This window comes from Galleria mellonella, unplaced genomic scaffold (assembly GCF_026898425.1).
Source record: "Galleria mellonella isolate WM207_F2 unplaced genomic scaffold, CSIRO_AGI_GalMel_v1 utg139, whole genome shotgun sequence".
Classification (NCBI taxonomy): Eukaryota; Metazoa; Arthropoda; class Insecta; order Lepidoptera; family Pyralidae; genus Galleria; species Galleria mellonella.
The window spans coordinates 5,682,010-5,706,533 of NW_026441995.1; the positions used below are offsets into that span (position 1 = coordinate 5,682,010).

Below are 24,524 nucleotides of genomic sequence, written 5' to 3' on the forward strand. Positions count from 1 at the left end.
TACTCAATTATCCTATTGCTCGTTTAAATAAACAAATATTATGTTAGCACCTTAGACTAGCACTAGGCATTGTTTTTAGGACACGTAGTAAATAGGTAGATCTTTTTAATTTTTTTTCTAGTATTGACGATTGTTAATCTTCTTTGTAATTAATTATAACATTAGACGAAAATAGTGTTTATAGTGATAACAAAGTTTTATCTCTTATCTAGACTTTATAATCTAATTAGATTAACATGCGACTTCATTGATATAAATTTAGGTTTAGTTACATGTACTTTTTTGTTTTTGATGGGTGAAAATCGTATGGTAATCCCGCCTGTGCTAACGGGATACGCTGGCGGAGCACCAGTGAAGGGTGATAGATGAGAATAAAAACAGGTCAGTTAGCCCATCATGATGAATTCATCAAGAATTAACCATGATAGTTTCCAGAGAGAACCGTGAGGAGAACGTTCTCCGGAATTTGACTAGACATGAGTCTAGAATTTTGGTGATGCCCCTAAATGTTTGTTGCATATTATCACAGATATTATGTTGCCTAACGACATTTGATAATCGTCTCAACAAACATTCCTGTCCTACTACATAACCGGGGTAATCCCGATAACTTATTTGAGCTTTATCTTCGATAAAAGACTCATACCGACAACTACAATCATCAACCGATAGATACCCAACTAAGTCCGTTCTAACCCTTCTAAAAAGGGGAGAAAGGGATTGGACAGTTAGCAATGGAGTTTGATAGCCCCATTGTTAGCAATTTGCCCTATTAGGTCGACCTCCACGTGGTTCCCCCTGAAAACCATCGTGAATAATTCTTGTTGAATTCGTAACGATGGGCTAACTGACCTGCTTCATCCTCACCTATCATCCGTCACTGGTGCCCCGCCGGTGTATACCGTTAGCGCGGGTGAGGTTACCATTCTATTTTTACCCATTAAAAACCCTTGTAAAAATAGTTTATAAGTTGCTAACTTGCCCACAGCTTTCCACACGTAGAGTCGTGTTCCTAATATACGAATTTACAAAAATGCTCTCTTAGCGGATGCTTACGTTATAAAAAGTACATTACAGTACAGTACAGCAGTTGTACATTACAGCTTTCTAGACTTAGTAGATTTGGCTGTACGTTGATAGTCAGTCAGGACAAATTTACTATTTATTTTGTATAGTAATAGCAATACTTAAGTAACATGTCAAAATTCGATAAAATATACTGAACTGTCTAGCCTGATATAATATTTGTGATAAAAAAATAGGAAAGGTAAGGAAAAAATGTGAATAAAGTTCCGTAGATAGACTCGTCCCTAAACAGGCACAGGTAACAATATTATAATTACATTACAGAATTTATTCTATGTGGTATCATCACAGGAGTAAACCCTACCGATTATAAAAATAAGCACCAAAATGCGTTTGCAACTGACAAAGATATTCATAATATGCACACAAAAAAATACAAATGAATTGAGAACATTCTTCTTTTTAATAAAAGGGATAATACAAGTATAATTCTAGATGTTGTAACTTCTGAAATTCTGTATTAATAATGTATAGGTAGTATTAGTTAAACAAATATGCATATATATATATATATATATATATATATATATATATATATATATATATATATATATATATATATATATATATATATATATATATATATATATATATATATATATATATATATATATATATATATATATATATATATTATATATATATATTTTACCTACATTTACCTTTCCTGAAAAGATTTTGCATTTATGTTACATTCTACAGAAATAGCATATATACTTACTTATATATCCTGACAACATAGGATGTCAAAAGAAGCGCCTAGACAAAAACGAAATGATTAAAATCTACAAATTGTTTATTTTTGTTTGCTTGCTTGTATTTAACTTTTGTTGTTAATATAGAATAATAATAAAAATACGAAAATAAAATACAATACGTGTAATATATAGCAATATTAAAAATATTTATTCGAAGCTATCCCACCTTCATTTTTTTAAGGATTTTACTTATTAAAAAACGTAAAGATTTAACTGTATTTTTAAAAATACCTCAATCAATAATTAAAGTTCTAAAACGTTTTTGTTTTGTATTTAACAAGGAATTCTTTTATGTATTTTTTTTATAATTGATTTTCCTGCTATTAAAAGCCACACGCACGAAGTAGAAAATAAAAACCTAGTATAGTTATAAAGTCCCTATAACAGTATCCCAATAACAGTTCTTAATCTATTACCATAGACTGGAGTCTCTTTCTATTGCACAATCATTGTAAGCGAGATAACTATAAATACGTATATCTCTTAGAATGCAGAAAAAATTATGTATTTTTTAAGACATAAAAAGAAGGAAATAAACAAAAACAATAAAATAAAAATATTTAGAAATTCTTTTTAAACGCAAAATCTAAAGTACGTAATATAAATTTAATATAGCTGTATAAGTATTGTTCTTTTACTCCATGGCGTATCCTAAAAAAAATAACCTTCAACTCTTTTGAAAGTGTCGTGTGGCATCAATGTGGAATTAGTAGGATATTTATAAATAAAATTTAATTTATTATCGTCCACACGATGTCAGAACATGTATTACCGGCAGAAGAGCCGATACGATTTATAGCACCTATTATACAAGACAATCCCACAGGATGGGGACCCTGCGAAATGCCGGAACAATTTCGAGACATGCCATATCAACCTTTTAGTAAAGGGGATCGCTTAGGCAAAATTAGTGATTGGACTGTAGTACAAGATAAAAAATACCAAAGTAAGTATACAACCATACATTTTGTCGACAAAATCCTGTTTATATTTACATTTAATTCTTGTATTTTAAGGTTATAGTGACATTTGAATAATAACTAGGAATACTTTCACATCTTACATGTACATGTTTTTCTTATCTACTACATTTTAAAATTATTACTATAAATTTTCTTTTCAAATCTGTTACTTTTTAACCCGTTAGACAAGTATGCTTCGCAATTTGGCGCTGGTTCGTCCTATGCATACTTCCATGACGAAGACGAGAGCACGTTCCACCTGGTGGATACTACGCGTGTTCAGAAGCCTCCATACCAACGCGGCCGTGCTCGTGGACAGCGAGGACGAGGTGCTAGAGGCGCTCGTACGCCTGGTGGCATGACTACTTTAAATAAGGTATTTTATCTACCTACTTAATAAAAATCTTAACACTGACAAAAAATGCAGTCTAAATCAGCTGTTGCACACGAGTTCCCTAAATAGTGTAGGCAAACGTTAAAAGATTTCCTAAAACATAAGAACTATATAAAATAGGTGTCTAAACTTATTACATTAATTTGGAAAAGGACTAATCGCATAAATTACACATTTATAGTATAAAATACTAATAAAAAAGTAGGAATTCAATTTAATACACCTGTAATATGTATATCATTACTAATATTTAAAAAGGGAATATGACGTCTTTATTTATTTATTTAAATAATGTTATTGACCAAAAGTAAATGAGGTACATAAGGCAAATTTAATGCTATTAGCATTCTCCACTCTTCTCTATTCTTGAATCATTATTGGAATAGGTTTTTTTGTTTTTAATGTTACATAAGTTTCTTTTTTTATCATAATTCCTATTGTTGTAGATCATAAATGGTATTAATCAGTCTTAACTTATATTTCCACTTCCAGCAACGCGACCGCAAACTAGGCAAAAGATGGGGTCAGAGAGGTGCTCCTATGAAGATCCGTGACGCTTCTGTAACTGTCAGACCAGCATGGGTCACTATTGAAGATATGGACTTCCCACGACTAGCAAAGCTGTCACTTCCTGGAATAAAGGAAGGTAGAGTAATATGTTTATATTGAAATTATAAGGCATCTATTATAAACATTTCAAATATACTACTGGCATTAACAATAAAATTTACTGCTCACTAAATAGAAACTGGTAATCATCACCATTATGAATAAATAATATTATTCATGGTGTATTAATAGTGTGTATTTTCATTCTCATATGTTGCCACACCTCATAACTAAAATGATTAGACCAGGGGTTGACTTGGCTAGACCCAAGATCTACTCTTTACTGACAAAACCCTGTGCAATCTACCAATTACATATTTCTTGAAATCTTAAATGAAACAATATAGTTCAGTACACAATTATGAAGTATTTTTTATTTTATTAAGAAGGAAAACATAGTAACGAAAATTATTCTTAGTTACTACTTATGTATATTATTAGCGTCTAAGCTTCTTCCACTAGATTAGCAAAATATATTTTTGGCTTGCTATGATCGACTGGACTAATATCCATGATTGATCTGTTGACCACCCCTGATCTATACTATAGTTTTTGTGTCTAAGTAACTAACAGTTACCAATTTTCGTTAGTTAAACTTCAGCTTATCTACCATTTCAACTTGAATAAAATATAATTAATAATGATTATATTGTTTTCAAATAGAAAACAATAATAATTTCTCATTATTCTACAATTCATGTCAGGTTTCAATTTAATACTGGGTCAACGTGGCAGTCGCAATGCAAGACGGATATATCTGTGGGTAAAGGTGTCCCTGATGGACTGACAGACTGACTTTCAGATAATCCCTATGAGGCTGGCATAGTCACTCCGCTGTACTAAAGCCTCAACAAAAATTTTATAAAAAAAAAATGTCAGGTTTTTTTACTCTTTTTTTCATAACAAACATCTGTCCTGTGAATCACATTATTTAATGTTTTAAATTACTTTTAGGTGAAGATATTGTGTGCTGTGGTACTTTGGAATACTATGATAAAGCTTATGATCGCGTTAATGTCAAGCATGAGAAGGCGTTGCAGCGTATTGATCGTATCTTCCATACTGTAAGTTGACATTTCATTAAAAATTATATAACTATATATTTAAAAATATTAAATTATATTTAATTTTAAAAATATTATATTAAATAATGTAATATTTTTAAAATTAATTAAATATTTTATATTTAAAAATATATATATTAATACTGATGGATCTTTATATGTAATCTTTGTCAGATCCATCAGTATTCTACGACTATGACAACATGTTGGCACATAATTTACTCCAACACCTAACTACTTAGCTATTATTGTTAATACTATTAGCACTACAACAAATTATTTTCTTAGTACTAAAAATCTACATGATAGAGATTTATTTTAATTATGGTAATAACTACAAATAAATAATATTTATTCAGGTAACAACAACTGATGACCCAGTGATCCGACGACTCAGCAAGACAACTGGCACTGTTTATGCTACTGATGCCATCCTAGCCACCATCATGTGCTGCACCCGCTCTAACTACTCGTGGGATATTGTCATTGAAAAGATTGGTCAGTAATAATAAACACTTCTAAAAATTTTACAGTGCCCAGCATTTAAGTATACCAGTGTTAACCTACTAACACTGATGAATGTGGATTTTGATGTTAGAGTAAATTAAAATGTATTTTTTTTTTTATTTTCATACTTTTGAAAAGCTAAAATTATAATAATTCATAAGAGACTTTAAGACGGGGAAGAAAGGTTCTTGAGTAACGAACCTGTATGAGCACACATATTGTAGCATGTGTGTGTGACACCCCCGCCCCTCCCCCCTCCCACTGAATAGAGTGATGACCTCAAATGCATTGCAGGTGTCAATGGATGCAGGTGATTCAGGAACAGTCCTGATGGCACTCTGTGGGGCAGACTTACATTCAGCAGTAGACAGATAATGACCGAGATAATAAGGGACTACAAAATATATCTTAATTATTAAAATTAGTTTGGAAAATCACATTTGTTTGACATTTTTAAATAACAACGTCGCTTATAGCTTATATTGTTACTTTTCCTATAGACCGTGTTCTTTATTTTGATTATCAACAAATGGTAATCATCAAACTACTGATACCTCTTAATATGATAGTAACTATATTCTGTGGCTTTGTCAACATGAATTAGGGTAAAAAGAAAAAAACTTGATCTAGTATACAATTTCTCTTAGCAAACTTCTATTAAATCAATCCAGTGATTAAAACAAGATTCTGTAACACCTTAAATTTTCACATTATATCCAGTGGATGTGTAAATAGAAATTACTCAAAATAGGTGACAAGCTGTTCCTGGACAAGCGTGATAACACCGAGTTTGACTTGCTGACCGTCAATGAGACGTCTGTGGAGCCTCCCGCCGATGACGGCAACTCCATCAACTCGCCGCGCAACCTCGCGCTTGAGGCGACCTTCATCAATCATAACTTCAGCCAACAGGTAATTTCTTTTTTACATGTCTGTTCAAAATGAGTGTTATATTCTCAATTTTCAATCATAAATAAATCTAAATTCATTTTCAGGTGCTGAAATCAGGAGCCAACGAGGCCAAGTACAAGTTCCCTGAAGCGAACCCGTTTGTATCCGAGGAGGAAGAGGGAGAAGTGGCCTCTGTCGGCTACCGTTATCGCAAGTGGAACCTCAACAATGGTGTTGTAAGTAAACAACTCTGTTTAACCAACATAAAAAAAGTAGAATTAACAAGCTGACTTATACATTATCAATATTGTGTATTAATTTTTTTTTTACTCATAAAGTTCACTTGTTGGTTTCTTACTGATTTTACTGAAATAGAAATCAGCCTTTAGGCTAACAAGGCTAATAGTTTACCATTCAGATACCTTAACTTTTATCAGGAGTCATAACACTTTCTTAATTATATGTAAAATAATATTTTACTCATTTGTTTTTACTGAACTCTAGTATGCTTATAAATGTTGACTATCCTGAAACAGATTTTATTAAGGGTCAACAAGAAAATTGATTAGTACACTAAACATTGATATTTAGTAAATAACACCTTCTGTCTCTTAGTCTGCCTATAAGCCACCAATTTAAGTATTAAGCTTTAGAAATTTTTATAACGCTTAGATACTCTTTATTCTCTTCACAAATATACATATACACAACCCTTAATTCACAATTTATTTTAGGTACTAGTAGCCCGTTGCGAGCACGACGCAGTAATGCAGGGACCTCAGAATGAGACCCAGTTTCTGACAATTAAGGCGCTAAACGAGTGGGACTCGAAGCTCGCCAATGGCGTGGAGTGGCGTCAGAAGCTGGACACGCAGCGCGGCGCCGTGCTCGCCAACGAGTTAAGGAACAACTCTTGCAAGCTAGCTAAATGGACTGTGCAGGTTGGTTTTTGTTTTAATACATTTAGAAAATTATAACCACTTCCAGCTCTTTTACATAAAATTGTAACAAGAACAAAATCAATGTGTCTTCATAAAAATTTACTTCTTGCCTATGTAAGAGAAATTTCTATATTATGTTAGTAACTATGAACTTGCAGTTATTTGTAAGTATATCTTCATAATATGGTAACCTCGTCTGCACTATTGATTTATTCTGATGTATTCATCGAGAGTAGCAGATGAAGATGAAATCAGTCCGTTGGCCCATCATGATGAATAGGCCAGGAATTAACCACAATGATTTTCAAGACTCACAAGACAAGTATATTAGTAATCCTGTTGGTAATATACTCCATATTAGCAAAGGGATTGCTAGCATCCACTATTAATAACATTTCCACCACTTTCTGTGTAGGCCCAGATTTATTGTTAATTAAACCTACTATTACCCGGGACATATATCATAATGATATACGTCCCTGGTGTGACAAGCATCCATAGGCTATAGTATACTTTTACCATCAGATGAGCCATATACTTGTTTGTCACCACAGTAATATAAAAAATATATATTTTAACACTTTGCTGACCAGAGACGAGTAAACTCGTCATTGCACTAAAATGTAGTTACGCCCTCCTACCACGATGGCCAAGACCGTTTGATTTACTAAGTATTCATGTCCAATAAAATTTTCTTTTCTTTATATTTAGGTTTTTATCACAATTTTAATTTAATTCCAAAGATTTCAAACGTGACGGAATTCTCAGTCAACAAAGTGTTAAAGATAATTAACTATTACATCTATTATTAAACTACAGGCGCTGCTAGCGGGCTCGGACCAGCTGAAGTTCGGCTACGTGTCGCGGTCGCAGGTGCGCGACAACTCGCGCCACGTGATACTCGGCACGCAACAGTTTAAGCCGCACGAGTTCGCCGCGCAGATCAACCTTTCCATGGACAACGCCTGGGGAATACTGCGCTGCATCATCGACATTTGCATGAAGCAGAAAGATGGTATGTCTCCCTTACAGTCACTGCCACATACATATGATTTTTTCTCTTACATATAATTTATTTATGTTTGTAATCATGTGAAATTTCTGTGTAAGTGTGTACAGTTACCAGTCTTCAGCTGTCCGTAAACTAACAGTGCGTGAAATTTCTATAGGATCAATTAATGTAATCTTTGATATAAGAGATATAACACCTCATCCTCAGAAGAGGTACCATAGAATATACTACATATTCTTTAATGATTTACGGTCTTGTTCATACCAGTATATTTGCATACATAAATATCACGTCTGTCTCCCATTTAAATAGGCAAAAACAATAGAATGCCATATGCTTCGATTCAAACAAGCCTCTTTCGCTGCCTCCATTCATCAATATAAACAATCACAATAAGCGAATGATATAAGGATATGAAAATTAAATAGTTAAAGTGCTAAATCTACATCAATTGAATTATGTAATACTTAGCTTTTTACTTCGTATGCGCGGAGTTCAGAAGTAAAAAATCCAATGAAACAAACCACTTCTAGATGGCGTATGAACATAGACCAGTTTTAAGTTGACCTTCAGGAATTTAACAGTAAAAATAATGCAGATTCAATTTGATGCAGTAGTTTTTGCATAATACCGGAACACACTTACAGACAGACAAAATAATATATTAACACGTTTTTATTTCAGCTTCTACTGCTTTTATTAAAACCTCTTACACATTTTTTTTTTCTTTCAAAATCTCTTTCTCGCACAGTCATTGTTCATTTAGTTTTATCATAGATTTTCAATATTGTATGCTTCATTTGCAATTTTTTTTTGTTTTTTTTTATGGGTGAAAATAGAATGGTAACTCCGTCTGCGCTAACGGGATACGCTGGCGGAGCACCAGTGAAGGGTGATAGATGAGAATGAAAACAGGCCAGTTAGCCCATCATGATGAATTCATCAGGAATTAACCATGATAGTTTCCAGGGAGAACCGCTAGGAGGTCAACCTGGTTGGGTATATTGCTAGCAATGGGATTCTCAGTCTCCATTACTAACAATCCCTTTCCCCCCACTTCATTTGCAATTAGAATCACAAGCTTGACAAAAATTTAAGAAAAAGCAATAATTTTATTGAAGTTAGGTACACAGATAGATCAAAAACCTAGATTAATACATACGGTACGTTTCATTCTAATTCATACGGGAAGATCCACCAATAAATTATAAAGTATATTAAAACCCTTTAAATATATTTACAGGTAAATACCTAATCATGAAGGATCCAAACAAGCCCCTGATCCGTCTGTACGACATTCCGGATAACACGTTTGAATCCGACGCATCTGAAGAGAGTGGAGATGAACAAGCAGACACACCATTTGCGCCATTGTATTCTTATGGAAATCCCAAGAGGATTTAAACGTTGTACACCTTGGTTTGTATGTATAAAACGTTATAAAGTCGTACTATTTCGACAATTCGCTCCATACATAGTGTACACCGCATATGTAAATGTATTTCGATTTTATATTTAGTGAAATACAGTTTTATTGTCACATTTTGTGTTTTATTTCAATAAAATACTCAAATTAGTTTGTAACATTTAATATAGTAATGTATTCAGTACAACTGAGTAATCAAAATGACACTAATATTAAGTAGTTGCCTGCCAAATGAAAATTTTGGCATGTTCTAAAAAGCATATTTTTTTTACTAGCAACACGAAAGTAATTGATGTGAATAATCGATAATGTTGTATCATATTGTCTGTAAATTGACAGGTGCTTCCAATCTTAACACGTAATGCTGTTAAGGGTAAAAATTGGAATGCAAAATATATGTACTTGCATGTTCAGTTTACTAATAAAATCGGTAAATTAATTTGTAAACATAATGAAAAAAAAATTTTTTTTCTTTTCTGATTCATCTTTTTTGGTATATATTATCATTATAATGACAAATTGTAATATAATACATAACCCATTATAATGTTAATTTAGAAGATAAAAAAAAATCTAAAAAAATTACTGTGTATTACCCATACTAGTAGACCTTGATTTACCGAGACAATATTTACTAGCAACTATCTTAAACACATTTATAAACTGGGATCATTTCTGAATAGTCATATCCTAAACTTAAAACTAAACTAAAATTTTAATTTAGTAATGTAACAAAAAAGTTTTATATGACGGACCATCGACAAATGTAGGTATTTCTAATTGAATTCTATTGTAAATTTCTGATCTTTATAATAATAATTTACTATAATATCAAACTGAAAGATTAATTTCCGTGATTATCACAAAAATTTAGTATTCTTTCTAGAAAAAGATTAATCTTATGAACACAAAATAATTCGAAAAATTATTGTGAAATTTTATATAATAAAATCTTTGGAAACTATCACTGAATTTGGGTAATAAATTATATAATTGGAAACATTTAAAATAAGTAGATAGCTGCATTTTTAGTAATGGTAGATTTATACAGAATTTGTTTTGTTTATCATTTGATTTCATCATAAATCTTAGAACAAACAATCAGAATCATTCAAAATATGAAATGATTCCTCTTAAATTATTTTCGAAAATTGACATAATGCATCTGTTTCCGGATTTCAGTATGTGAACATTATGAGTATATAGTAAAATCATCACCATGTAATTTTAAATCTAAGTAGTGACAGCATTTTAATGACGTTTAAGACTAAAGTAGGCCTTGAAACAAGTTGAGGTACACGCATCATTGAGACTTAGTATTTACTTATTCCGGGTGCCATTCGGGTCTTTTATATTTACTACTTACTCTAATCAGTTATTAAAAATTACGTATTTGTGATTGTATCTAATATTAAAAGCCATATAAATAAGGAAGGAATCGTAAATATGTAAAAAAAAAATTCTTTGGTCTATACACATTGGTTGCTTATTGAAACTTTGCACTGAGATCACAGACTATATGCAATACCAAACGCATTCAATCATTCGTATTAACGGTACATATATAGAACAATATTCTTCTATTTACCTGCTCATATAAAATCAAATTAACTCTTCACTTCAGAATTGTTCTGTAAAGGTTGTGCCTCGGCAGGTTTTTGCATATTATCTATTACCTGTTCTAAAGTTTTACCCTTAGTTTCTGGTACAAAAAAGTATATAAATAACACACCAACGTAACCTATTAAAGCAAATGACCAGAAGACAGTGTAATGCCCGAATATCTCTTTCACATTCATATAACACTTTGTTACTGCGAAACATAGAACGCAAGCTAACATAGTAGCCAAGCTAGACGCCGCAGCCTTCACATTCACTGGAAATAGCTCTACCTGCATCACATAAGGTAGATTACCAACGCCCATTGCATATAATATGTTAAAACCAAATAAACCCACTAAGGGTAAAGGGGATAAAGACTTCATTGTTTCTTCGCTAAGTTTTACCGCTTCCTGTAAATAGAAATACAGGCCGATGGCAGTCATGGACATAGATACGCCCAAGCATGATATCAACATGAGTACCCGTCGCCCAAACCATCGACTTAGAAACGTGGCGCCTATACCTGCAACAAAATATAATCCCCCTCTATAACGTGGTTCTAAACATTAACATTGGCGTCATCATCATCATTTCAGCCATTATCTGTCTACTTAAATACACCTATGAGTATAATCGTAATGATAGTATAGTATAGATGTAAAAATATTAGTACCAGCTCCAAATTGCACGAATCCATAGATAATGCTGACATGTGGACCAGAGATGGAACTGCTCTGCCTAAATATCACTTCAAGATATGACTGTATGACGAACACACCAGTCATATATTGTACTATTTTCAAACCTAAAACAAATAAAACAAACATTACTAGATAATAACGTCTATCATAATAAATTGGTCTACAAACATAAAGTTGGACGGCTCAAATTAAAGTAGATTTATAGTCAAGATAAAATTTAAGCCGTCGGTTACAACCAGGTAATTGTGTTGAGTATATAGCCGACTATTTATTCTTTTTTTTTTTAGACACCATTCAAACCGATGGCCTGATAATTATTGCTAAGAATCTTTATGATATACCAGACAGAAGTCAATTTAAAAAAATTCGTTTCTGAATTTGAATTTATAGAAAAATTTAATACGGAACTTTTTTTCTGCGATCATAGGCATCACGCCTTCGTTTTGATATTGTTAGATATGTGGGTAGTATTAAGCACGTACCACCACGTCCTCCTTTATAAGATCATTCACCTCGTTTATTAAACCAGTGTGTAATCAACCTGTGTTTACTTGTCGCGTACTAACTTAGCAATATACAATAAATATAATGCAATAATGAATTCATAGCACCTCTCAAATTAATGACTATATTCAATATCTTTTCTATAAAAGTATCTACTCAAAAGAATGGTTTAGATCACCAGTTCTAAAGAGAATAAAGGAACAATTAACAATGACTGAATAGCATCATTATTGAATGTGATATGATGAGATAAAAAATATTAGTACTTACTATTAAAGCAATGCAAATAGATACAAGGTTATAGACGTCACTGCGAGATAAAGACTTCTAGGGCAAAAATTATATTATCAAAGTAAACGTTAGCATACCTAAAATACCTACTTAGAACATAAAATATAATCAGCACTCATAGTAAACATATTTTAAGTGCAAACGCAAAAGTAGGCACGTTGCTTGGCGTTAATGAAGCCCCGGATTCGATTCCTGATTAGGCCAATTTAGGAAACAAACTTTTCTGAATTAAGTCGAGTCTAAATGATATGGGTTATGACCCCAGATGTTCGTTGTCTGATACCTCATCGTAGCTTAAAGATCAGGTGATTAGGGTGATTGTATGGAACTATTATAATTTAAATAAAAAGTTCAATCTCGCATCGGTCTCTCTCCCTCTCTATCTCAACATCATGAGGAAGATTCTAGGCCAGGGGTCAGCAACCTGCGGCATTTTAGTTCCATACGCAAATATTATTTTATACAAAAAAATATAACTCGTTCTGAATCGATTAATGAGAATTAGGCACCAAACGAACGAATTTTAGATACTTGTTAAAATTCACACTGAAATTCTCATTATCACTTCTATCTATTTATTTGTATCTACATAATAACGTATTTACATTGAGAGAATAGATTAATATTATGTTTATTGTTTGAAAATATATATATTATAATAGTTACTGAATTGCTTGCGTAAGGATTGCTTCGATCATATGGCATCAAAACTACAGTAATGAATACATTATTTTTAAATATTTATATACTTATTTGTAAAACATAATAATCTGTAGCATTTAATAATATTTTTTTTTATACAACATAGAATGGCAAACAAGCTGACGGCCCACCTGATGGAAAGTGGAAACCGTCGCCTATAGACATGAGCAGTACCATGAACATAACAGAGTATACTGTATCACCCCATGCCCCCCATGCGTTGCCATTCCTGAGGACTCAGGTGTTATTCCTCTGTACCCAGTAAATTCACGCCATATCCCACCCTTCAAACCGAAACACAGACATGCAAACACTACTGCTTTACGGTTAAAACACGGATGGGACAGAGGTACCCAAACAATCGACTTTTGTACAAAGTCTCCCTCTGGTAAAAATTGTGGTATTGTCGAAGTTATTATATATTTTGTACGAATAATATCTATAATTAATCTTTATTTAAATTAAAATTTTGATGTGATTTATTTATTCTTTTCTATTTATTTATTCACTTATATTAATATATAAAATATAAATCCTTTTGAACCCTATTTAGATATAGAACGATATTTTTACATTGTTGTATCAGCTGTTAACTATCCACTGCTGAACATAGCCTTCCCCATAAGGGGGTTTTGCCAGTAGTTGCTACGCTTGGCAGGCGGGTTGATAACCGCAGTTTGGCTTTTAGTGATGTTTTAAAAGGGACGTTGCTGCCCATCCCTCCATCATAAGCTCACTTACTCGCCCCTTACGATACCTACGAGAAAGGAAGACGTAACCCATTCTATTCCACGACCTATACACAGCTATTTATCTTTACATCCGCATCTAGATATCCCAAGAGTTTTATCTTTCCGCAAAAACATGAATTTCTTCTCCGTTACCGAGACACAAAATTAGATGACCTTCACAGTGTAAGATAATTTATTCCCAGTAAATGAAATCCGGGATTCAGTGCCCGGTCGGACCAATTTACAAAATTAACTCTTCTAAATTGATTCTAGGCCGTTTCAGTAGGTATCCCAATAAGAAGATTATAGAATAAGAAGATTATAGGCAAATGATGTCATCTCTATATCTCTTTTTCTCCCTCTCTTTTCATTTAAGAGTTTCTTCTATAACTAATTCATACATTTCCTTCCAGTCAGCTCTATTCCAAGCCATACCTTGGACCTCCCTATACGACAACACGTAGTGTTATCTTTATCTATCCCATATAGTTATTTCACGGTGTTCCCCTCCCTCTTTACCCTCTATTTTTTCTTCTACTACCCTTTTTAAAAAATCGTCATGTCTTAAAGGTGGCCCAGTATTTTGCCTCTTTTATTCTCTATTGTTTTTATTAATGCTCATTTCTCATTCACCCTTTTCAAGACTGCCTCATGGGTTACTTTTTCTGTCCAGCTTATCCTTTTCATTCTCCTCCATGTCCACATTTCGAATACCTCAAGCATATTTCTTTCCTTTTGCGTCATTATTCATGTAAGTAATGTTCTAATGGTAAGTTTTTTGTTAATTTTTTTACAGATTATTTTTGACATTTTTGATGTAAATATTTTTTGTTATCATCATCTACCTACATATTACCTACCTGAAATTATATTTTTCGGGTATGTTTCGTGATAAATCGTAACATACTTCAGTACTTACCTGCTACTATATACAGTGCCTTCCTATACTTCATATTGGTCAACAATTCCTTAACCGTTGTCTTATTCTCCATGCTTTCCCTAACGTGGGCACGCATTATTCCCAACTGCTCGTCTATCCACTGCAGAAAAAGTTATCATAAACATAAAATCCTATCAATATTATACACGTAAAAGGGAAAATTTGCAAAGAAGTTTGAATATTTATTACTGAATCACGATTAAACGGATTTCAATGAAATTTCGACCATAGTGTAAGAATCTTACAGTGTACCAAATTAAATATTTGTACCTGACTATTACATTACTATGTTCACACGGTCATAGCTACGGCAGGAATTATTTATCCAACGTAGCAGGGAGCAAGCCTACCGCTGTAACTCTGATTAATTTCATTTGTTAACGGTATTTTACATCACCGGAGATTTAGCCCAAAATATATATTTTAATTAAAATAAAAAAGAAACCTTTAGTTTTATAAATTTGTTTTAAACACAAGTACCTTTTCATCTTTTCTTCCTTTTAAGAACATGAATTCTTTCCTTGCAGCGTCAATTCTTTCGTTTTTCAAATGATAGTAGGGCGACTCGGGTATCCAGGCACAACATAATGCATACGTTATTGGTATGGTTAATATTATAGAATTTAGTACTGTATAAGACACGAATGGTCCTACTCCGTACATAATGAGACCTCCTAAGTTGTTCATGACTTGAATTAACATTCCGAGGGCACCTCTTATCTCTTTATCTGCTATCTCTGTTACATAAATCATTACTACCTGTAAGAGAAAATACACTTTCTTTTTTATACTATTAGAGAATAGGGAGGTCAAAGATATGGCATGGGATAGAGCTGGCTGGAAGAAAATGCATGAATTAGTTACATCGACAAGAGGAAACTCTTAAGTAAAAAGAAAGATACTTTAAAAAAAAAGTTTATGCTCACTTCCGAGCAGTAAGTACTTAATATTATTCTCAATTTCGTGTATAATATAGTATATGTCATATATATGTAAGTATATTTGCTATTTATATATATTTATTCGTTTATATATATAATTTTAATAATCACTAATACCGCATTCGAGTATTCTGACACTTCCCTATAGTTGACTGGGAGAGAATGTTTTTAGCATTAAGTCCGCCATGTACACATATTTGTACTAATGAATAAATAAATAAATAAATAAATAAAACAGAGAATAATATTTATAAAATCGTAGGGTAATAGGCGTCCAATCTTCGCATGTAATTAATAATCACATTCACCTGTCAATTTTAGCTTAACGTTTAGTTTCGTTTTATCGTATTAGATTTACCAATTAATTACATTAACATGTCAAAACATTTGCTTTAACAATAATGATAAATTGCCTTTTTTTCAAAATTCGGCTTCAGTATTAATGAAATTTGTATGGAACCAACACAAAAATATCTGCATCCTTAGATCCAAAGAGAATCGTGGAAAGTGGACGAAAACAGGCCGCAACCGTTTACTTTTTGTAGCCGATTAAGAACTACAAAATTTTACAGAAAGAAAGATTGCTTAATTATTTAAAACGTGTTGCGTCTTTTTTTTATTATTTACCTACATAATGTAGTACCAGCGGTTTTCAACAGTTATATTCAATGTATAAGTGTCAAATGACTTCAATGAACAAATTTAAATTTTAAATTCTTGATTATACATGTAAGTAGTAGTAAATATTATTAGTTATTTTTGTTATTTTACCTAGTTACATACAATCAACTAAAAACAATTTTTACCATTAGATTTTTTGATTTAAAGACGCATCTAATGTGTCTAGCAATAATAATATACTTACCTTAGGTATTTATAGTTATAATTATTTTTTTAACTTTTATCTCTATTAGATATCCATTTTTAACGTTAACTAATTCACTACTCATAAGTCATTAGCAAAAATCAGGTAGATATATTATTTTAAATAGTAGATAAAATATACGGTCTCTATATCTGTATTCATCAACTTTCATATCTGATCTTCACCGATATTTGACTACCTGCATCCTATCGATAATCGCTTACTCAAGCACATTGTATGCTGGAATACAACTTAATGTTTAATGATTTTTATTGATTTAATAATTAAATAAATTTGTTTTTCAAAGTTTCATTAAGTAAGAATACAATATAAACCCTAAATTAAAAAAAATATAATTAATATACTATAACATAACATATATATAAATCTCCCCTATGTATGACAAGAATTGGTGGTTCGAATCCTTCAGTTTTCATTAGTCGCAACTAATAGTTACCAAATATTCAATAATCATAATAAAATATAAGTACTATAATTACCACAGCCAGACTGCCAGTTGTTAAGCCATACATGAATCTCCCCACATACATGAGTTCTGGCCATTTTGTTAATAATATTATAATCTGAAATAAAAATACAAATAGGTAAACAAAATTCACACGAACTGCAACTTCAATAATTTCAATTTATATAAATATTTATTGAGACTCCCTATACATATATACATATAATTAATATAAAATGACGTTTCGAATATTACGTACTAGGCTATATCAATATCGGCTTTTAATCACATATTTATCTTTATATAATGTTAAACAGTAAATAGAAGACATGTAAATAAATGTCGACATATTTGTAATCGAATATTATTCACTATCTTTATCAGACTCAATAAAATACCTAGACTATTTTTTATCATTTAGTTAATTCGATTCCCGGTCCAACATCACCTGTTTGGAGCTGACCAAATCAAACTCTTGTATTTAGTACATCGTAATGAATATGCCCCCGCGCTACGTTTGCTATGTTATACCATTTCTTATGGTTATAGCTCTGTTTATACCTTTGTACTAAAGGCCACAGTCTAACAAGTCTCATTCCTAGGAGTAACAGTCGTATAAAGACGAGTCTAAAAGAGCAAATTATCCTGAATTTACATTTAATAGTTCGGGCCTATGGTTGGGCAAAAATATCTACTGAATCATAAATATATTACATTTTATCTGCGATACATTCAATTGTATAGAAATATAGAACATACCGCTCCCAGAAGACCAGGAACAGCTGAGATTAGTATAGTGCGGCGTCGGCCAACGCTCTCGTTCAGTACTTGGCCCATATAGCAACCAAATAGCGCACCCACAGACAGCAGTGACACTACCCATGATGTTTGCGCCTGTTCAGTTACATTTAAATTACATTTTATCAAACCTAATCTATACTTTAATCAAAAGTGCACTGAATTGGTATAAACAAATACCTAAGTACCTAATCTATCTATAATCGAACGTGTAAGTACTTCCATACATTTTATCAGTCGTCTGAGACTGCATGGCAACACGAATTTCATATACAATATAACGTTTAAGGGGAAAAAGGGATTGTTAGTAATGGAGACTGAGAATCCCATTGCTAGCAATATACCCAATCAGGTCGACCTCCTCGCGGTTCCCCCTGGAAACTATCATAGTTAATTCTTGATGAATTCATCATGATGGGCTAACTGGCCTGTTTTCATTCTCATCTATCACCCTTCACTAGTGCTCCGCCAGCGTATCCCGTCAGCGCAGGCGGGGTTACCATACCATTTTCACCCATCAACAAAAAAAAATATAACGTTTTCCGTTATAAAATTTCTGAATGCTTACTAATATTATAAATATGTGTGCACTGCAACGGCTCAACCAATTATGATGAGATTTGGAATTAAGGATTGAAGAACATAAGCTACTTTATATCCTAGTCACGCGGACGAAATGCGCGGGTAAAAACTTATAATTAATAATTTGAAAATAATACAACGTATAATATAAAGCGAGCATCAAACCATAGAGGCGTACATGTAAAACAGATCAGAAGCGAAAAAAATTAATAACATTTTTTACAATGGACCAAATATAAAGCAGATTTGTATGTAGGTACATAGAAAGTAGCTATTAAAATCTATCTTGACTATGTATAAACTAGTAATTATAAACATGTATTTTTTATGTCTAAAATAGAATTTTGCATATACGATCCTATGCTTTAAAGCCTGCGATATGAATAGATATTTATTTATTTATACGGTGTTAATAAATGCAACTGAATTACCAACATTTAATAAATAGAATAATACCAAATCTAAAATATAACGTATTAAACAAATTATATACCAAATATATAATATAATAAAGTAATAAATATATAGTATAATTATATACTAAATTACTGTATTATATCAATTTCATTTTTGCCTCTATAATATAGCATTAAAACAGAAAAAGCATATAAAAAAGAAAATAAGGCAGAAAAATACCTACGACTAAAGCAAAAAATACAAATTGAGAGTTTGCTTCGTATAACTACGTATCTATATAGTTACCTACGTGCCAAATTTAAAAATACTAGATCAACGGGAAGTAAGTACCTATTTACTAACATATATTTTAATGTTAGTCCGCCAATCAATGTTATCAAATAGGTACCGTAAATCATTATGGACGCAAAATATACTTACTTATCTGTAAAGTTAATACGTATTTCCATTAACAAAACTGTATATATTACAAAAAAAGTGCAAATAGCAAACACGATATATTATCATCTGGCAATAAAAAATTAGGATATACTTACATCAGTAATTTCTAAATTAGCTTCGCCGCTTTTGAACTTTGGAATTGCGGGAGAGGCCCATCCCAGCGTGGCACCAGTAAACGTGAATGTCAATGATGCTTTGGTAATTAAGAAAATTTAACACATTAATTATTTAATATAGGATTTAAATAATTGATTGTACCAAAATTTTCAATTTCCGCGCCAAAATAGTAGACCGCTAATACATTACTTACCACAGAGGCCAGCCAAATATTGCACTTTTCTATTATTTTTCTCACTCATGTTTTATTTTTTATAGAAGAAGAAAGTTAAATCCATCTACGTAAATATCAACATAGTCTAGACTATTTGACGTGAATACCCTTGTTTATTGAAGGTATTATTAAACACGAGTATGAACAACTACGACTGTCTCTTATCAATAGGTACTAACACGGAATGAACTGAATGTCTCACTGAATTGTTTATTTTGTTGTTGAGCTATATTCAGTGATGTGAAGGCAGGTACAATACATACGAAATTTGCAGAATAACAACATTATAGATAAACCTATAAGTAAACACTAAAATTTTAAATACTTATAACTTTAGTTTTTTTTATCAGAAGACTAATTTATTATAACTAAAACTACCGCCGGCCGGTAACTTATCCAAATGGTTATGAGTATTAACTCTAGTTAAATTAGTCCCAAATTGAGGGCGAGATCACAAAACCGAAAAAAAAAATATTAACACGACACATGTTTATTCACATGGTTGATTATATAACTTCTCAATTCTCATCTAGTTACGTTTTATCGCATCATCGCCTACGCATAATACGAGTAGTTATGTATCTGGTACCATTATAGAGTTCGGGCAGTTGAACATTTATTCAGGAATAATGTATTTCTAAATATTTATAGATATTTTAAATTTATTTTTAATTACATTATTTCTGCTAAATTTTGTTGTCATGATTTCAGATGAAAGCAGATCAGTTAACCCATCATGACGAATTTCACAAGAATTAACCACGTTGGTTTGCAAGGGAAATATAATATTACTGCTAGCAATGGGGCTATTAGACCCAATTACAATACCTTTCCCCCCTGATAATGGAATGGCAACCCCACCTGTATAGTATACGCTGGCGGGGCACCTGTGAGGCATGATAGATAGTTAGGTTGAAAATGAAAAAGAAGGTCAGTTAGCTCATAGTGATGAATATACCTAGAATTCAGGACGATTTCAAGGGAGAACCACGTGGAAATACTCTGATTAGGACAGAAATTTCATGGATCTTAGACTACAAAACATTTTTAATTAGCTTTTAAATCAGTATTAATTCAAAAGGTGGACCCGCCGTACCCTTAATATGGTAGATTAAAAATTTGTGTTATCTACGCATGTATTCATATTTCTTTGTGAATATCTTTGTTTCACTGGTTGTAACACTCCCATTAATATATTTATTTAATAATTTAGATTTTACTTATATCGTAGCATAGAGTAAGCCCTTCCTTTCCAGTGGGTGTCCTAAGAGACAATAAAGGCTTAATGGTCGAGAAATGGACAGCAGCATCCCTCTTAAAATATCACCAAAGCCATTGTTGGTTGCCAACCAGCCTACCAAGCGTGCTAAATACTGGAAAAACCCCCCAATAGGAGATAACCTATATTCAGGCCAATTGATGGCTGTTATGGATGATATTACACCTACAGAGATGTAATATCATCAAGGTACAAACCCTGTGATTGCCATATATATTCCAACCATATTAAATCCATCCATTATCCTTTCAATACAAGACACAGACATGCAACTCCAACTGCTTCATGGCAGAAACACAGATGGGAAGTACACATGCAGGCGACTCTTGTACAAAGCCTATATATATATATATATATATATATATATATATATATATATATATATATATATATATATATATATATATATATATATATATATATATATAATATCTCACCAAAAAGCAAACTAAAGTAAGGAAACAAGTTCTTCCTTTACTTTCTCTTTTGAGATTTCACCACACACTTTATGATGTTCATGTCTTGTCAGACAGTTAACTGTCTGTACAACAGCTCCTGCCTTCCATTAAGGGGATGTTAGCTTGCTTGTGGCACTGGTTGTTATCAAATGGTACATGGTCTAAAAATTAATCTATATAAGCAACTATAAAAAAGAAAATTTTCAATTTGTCTGTAATATTTTTATATATAATTTACTACTCCAAACCAAATTTGTCAATAATTCTTACAATTTTAGGAATATAAAGCTGAAGAAAACAATATGGTTACAAGATTTGTTTATTATTGAAAACTTATCTTAAAATTTATTATAAATATATAAGTCATTCTAAGTTACTCCGGATTAAAGTCTGGTGGCATACTCTGAATAATTTTCTTCATTTGCATCGCCACCATAGGATTGTCCGTGCATATATCCATAGCTGTATATGGAGGGAGTAAAGTTGCATTGCCAAAAATAATTTTATCATCTAATTCTGACACAGGAAGTAAATTCCATTTTAACCATTTAACAATTTTAAATCTCCTATCTAATATTTCTATTTCTGAGACTTGACTCAATTGTATTCTTGATGGAGGTTTGATGTTAGGTGGTGCAGTTATTTCTGTTACATCTAATATTGCATGGCCTGGTATTAAAATGGTTTGAAATGAATCTTCATAGGGTTTTTTAATGATTAGGCTAGAAAAAAAATAATGTATTACAATATATGTTATGTAGGGCTATATATATATATATATTATATAGGAGACAATACAGGTCTAAGAAACCCCAACAGATGTATAATTATTGGATAATATATCTATTATAGTTAACATTAAGATATTTATTACTATCAAGTGTTACTTTCTTCATCCACATTTTCTACATGCAATAACAGATATTACATGCTAATGATACAAATATGATGTACATAAAATATTATTTTTTAGTCTACTGTGGTACTTAAGAATATGATGGGTCAAGATAAATACAAAGTTAAAAAAATAGGCTTTTGTGAAGTAATGAAAATTTATAGCTTAACTAACTATTTACTTAGGAGTAATATTTCTCTTATTTTTAATAAATACATTTGGTTAAGGAAACCCAAAGGTTATTTTCAATTAGAAGTGCTTTTTAACATCTTTACCTGTAAGTAATTGGATCAATAGAAGTCACAAACCCATCAAATGAAAGGTTTCTAATGAGCTGCACTTTTACAAATTTATTTAATAATAACAATAATAAATTTGGTTTTTCTTTTAAAATGTCATATTGTTCACTCAACAATTGTGTTGATGATTCTGTATTATGAACACTTTCCATACTTAAACATTTCAATAAATATTCAAAGAAAAATAGCGGAGATTAGAGAAACTATCTCTGTAGACAGAACAAAATTGATATTAATACAAATCTCTTCAAACATTAAACAGACTAAGAGCGATTAATGTCTACAGCAAAGAATGCCTCAGAATCGACCTCACTAAACAGATTGGGATCGATTCTGAGGCGCGAATTTTTAAACTTATCTTTTAACATATTATTTTGATAGTTTCGCAAAATAAATATTTAGAAACTGTCATAAACTAAATCTATAATAATTTTGATTTGGATCCATTAAAAATTTAATTCATATTTGTTCTTAAAATAATGATATCAAAATTTAATTTTAGAGGTAGGTTTAGGAAATGGCGCCTCAGAAAGGACCCCAATTTTTTTATTGCATGCTATTATTTACTTATTTGCTTTTAAATAATATAATATTAGAAGAATGGTAATTAATATTGCACCATTCATCAATTGTTTGCAATGTATTTTGTACTTTACAATTAGCAATGAACAGTAAAGGTTGCTATTAATCTTTATTTACATGTTATGGTTTACTTGCCTTATTAGTCTACAAGTTTTATGGACAATATCATCTACTAGATATGTAACTTATTAATAGTATTAGTACATAAGTACGTTATACTAAGTCATTGCGTATAAGCGATTAACGAGGAGTCGTTGGCAGGTACTACTAAATCACCAAGTGATCGCATCAATCAATATATCAATATTAGATTTAAAGCGCCATGCATGCCTATTTAGTTACATTGGCGCCGATTCTAAGGTGCCATTTCTATCTATGCAACTTATCTCTTAACATAATATTTATATTGATAATTTCATGAAATTAATTTTCTATGAATCGTCATAAACTAAAATTACAATAATTTTTACTTAAGTCTATTAGAAAATTAGTTTATATCGATCTTTACAGTAAAGATTTTGCTGTGATATCAAACTGAAATTTTGATTATAGAGATATGGCGTTTCAGAATCAACTCGACACTGATTCTGGCAATACAGACATAGGAAACCTGGGAAATCCCGTATCAAATTATAATTTTATCGTTATTTACCTATGCCATGATCTGCCATATACCAAAAGAATAAAGTATAAATTCGTATCTAATAAGAATGCAATTTTTGTTATGTAACTTAAATACCTATTTTATTTTGTACCTTGCTAAGTAGGTTATACTTTAGTTAACTGGATCTCCTGAAAAGAAACTTTAATCAAAATATGATTGTACGATTTCTGTGCAACTATCTTAATGCATCATTAAATATTTATTAAAACGCTTTTAATTTAAATAGTGTTTCATCATACCGCGATTAATTGTAATAGTTAGAAAAAGTAGTATCACAAGAAGCTATCTAACATTTTAGAAAGAAGCTTAATTTATGTAAAATTTTTAGCATGTATGAAAGTCCATCTCCTGTGAAATTCTAGTGAAATCAGTGAAACTGAACAAT

General features: G+C 31.6%; 3 protein-coding genes across 4 annotated transcripts; 1 reads left to right on the forward strand and 2 right to left on the reverse strand.

Moving 5' to 3' along the window:
• The first annotated feature begins 2,500 nt into the window (after positions 1 to 2,500).
• Positions 2,501 to 9,766, forward strand: LOC113510791 (eukaryotic translation initiation factor 3 subunit D). The gene is made up of 10 exons (XM_026894331.3): positions 2,501 to 2,790; positions 2,992 to 3,182; positions 3,693 to 3,846; positions 4,764 to 4,873; positions 5,233 to 5,371; positions 6,132 to 6,292; positions 6,376 to 6,507; positions 7,006 to 7,212; positions 8,032 to 8,227; positions 9,468 to 9,766. The coding sequence occupies exons 1-10, from the start codon at positions 2,598 to 2,600 to the stop codon at positions 9,626 to 9,628; spliced, it is 1,644 nt and encodes a 547-aa protein (XP_026750132.2). The 5' UTR covers positions 2,501 to 2,597; the 3' UTR covers positions 9,629 to 9,766.
• A 31-nt stretch (positions 9,767 to 9,797) lies between these two features.
• On the reverse strand, positions 9,798 to 20,460 carry LOC113512401 (facilitated trehalose transporter Tret1-like). Of its 2 annotated transcripts, XM_052903540.1 has the most exons (8): positions 19,942 to 20,457; positions 19,727 to 19,824; positions 18,153 to 18,287; positions 17,428 to 17,511; positions 15,602 to 15,880; positions 15,101 to 15,221; positions 11,926 to 12,057; positions 9,798 to 11,775 (listed from the first exon to the last, which is right to left on the reverse strand). In XM_052903540.1, exons 1-8 carry the CDS (start codon positions 19,988 to 19,990, stop codon positions 11,258 to 11,260), a joined length of 1,416 nt encoding a protein of 471 aa, XP_052759500.1. In that variant the 5' UTR covers positions 19,991 to 20,457; the 3' UTR covers positions 9,798 to 11,257. The 2 variants fall into 2 exon arrangements, with proteins under 2 accessions (XP_052759500.1, XP_052759501.1); XM_052903541.1 differs by lacking the exon at positions 18,153 to 18,287 and having other exon boundaries at positions 19,942 to 20,460.
• A 1,544-nt stretch (positions 20,461 to 22,004) lies between these two features.
• LOC113512623 (uncharacterized) lies at positions 22,005 to 23,206 on the reverse strand. Its single transcript, XM_052903430.1, has 2 exons — positions 22,870 to 23,206; positions 22,005 to 22,421 (listed from the first exon to the last, which is right to left on the reverse strand). The coding sequence occupies exons 1-2, from the start codon at positions 23,043 to 23,045 to the stop codon at positions 22,073 to 22,075; spliced, it is 525 nt and encodes a 174-aa protein (XP_052759390.1). The 5' UTR covers positions 23,046 to 23,206; the 3' UTR covers positions 22,005 to 22,072.
• Between the last annotated feature and the right edge of the window lie 1,318 nt (positions 23,207 to 24,524).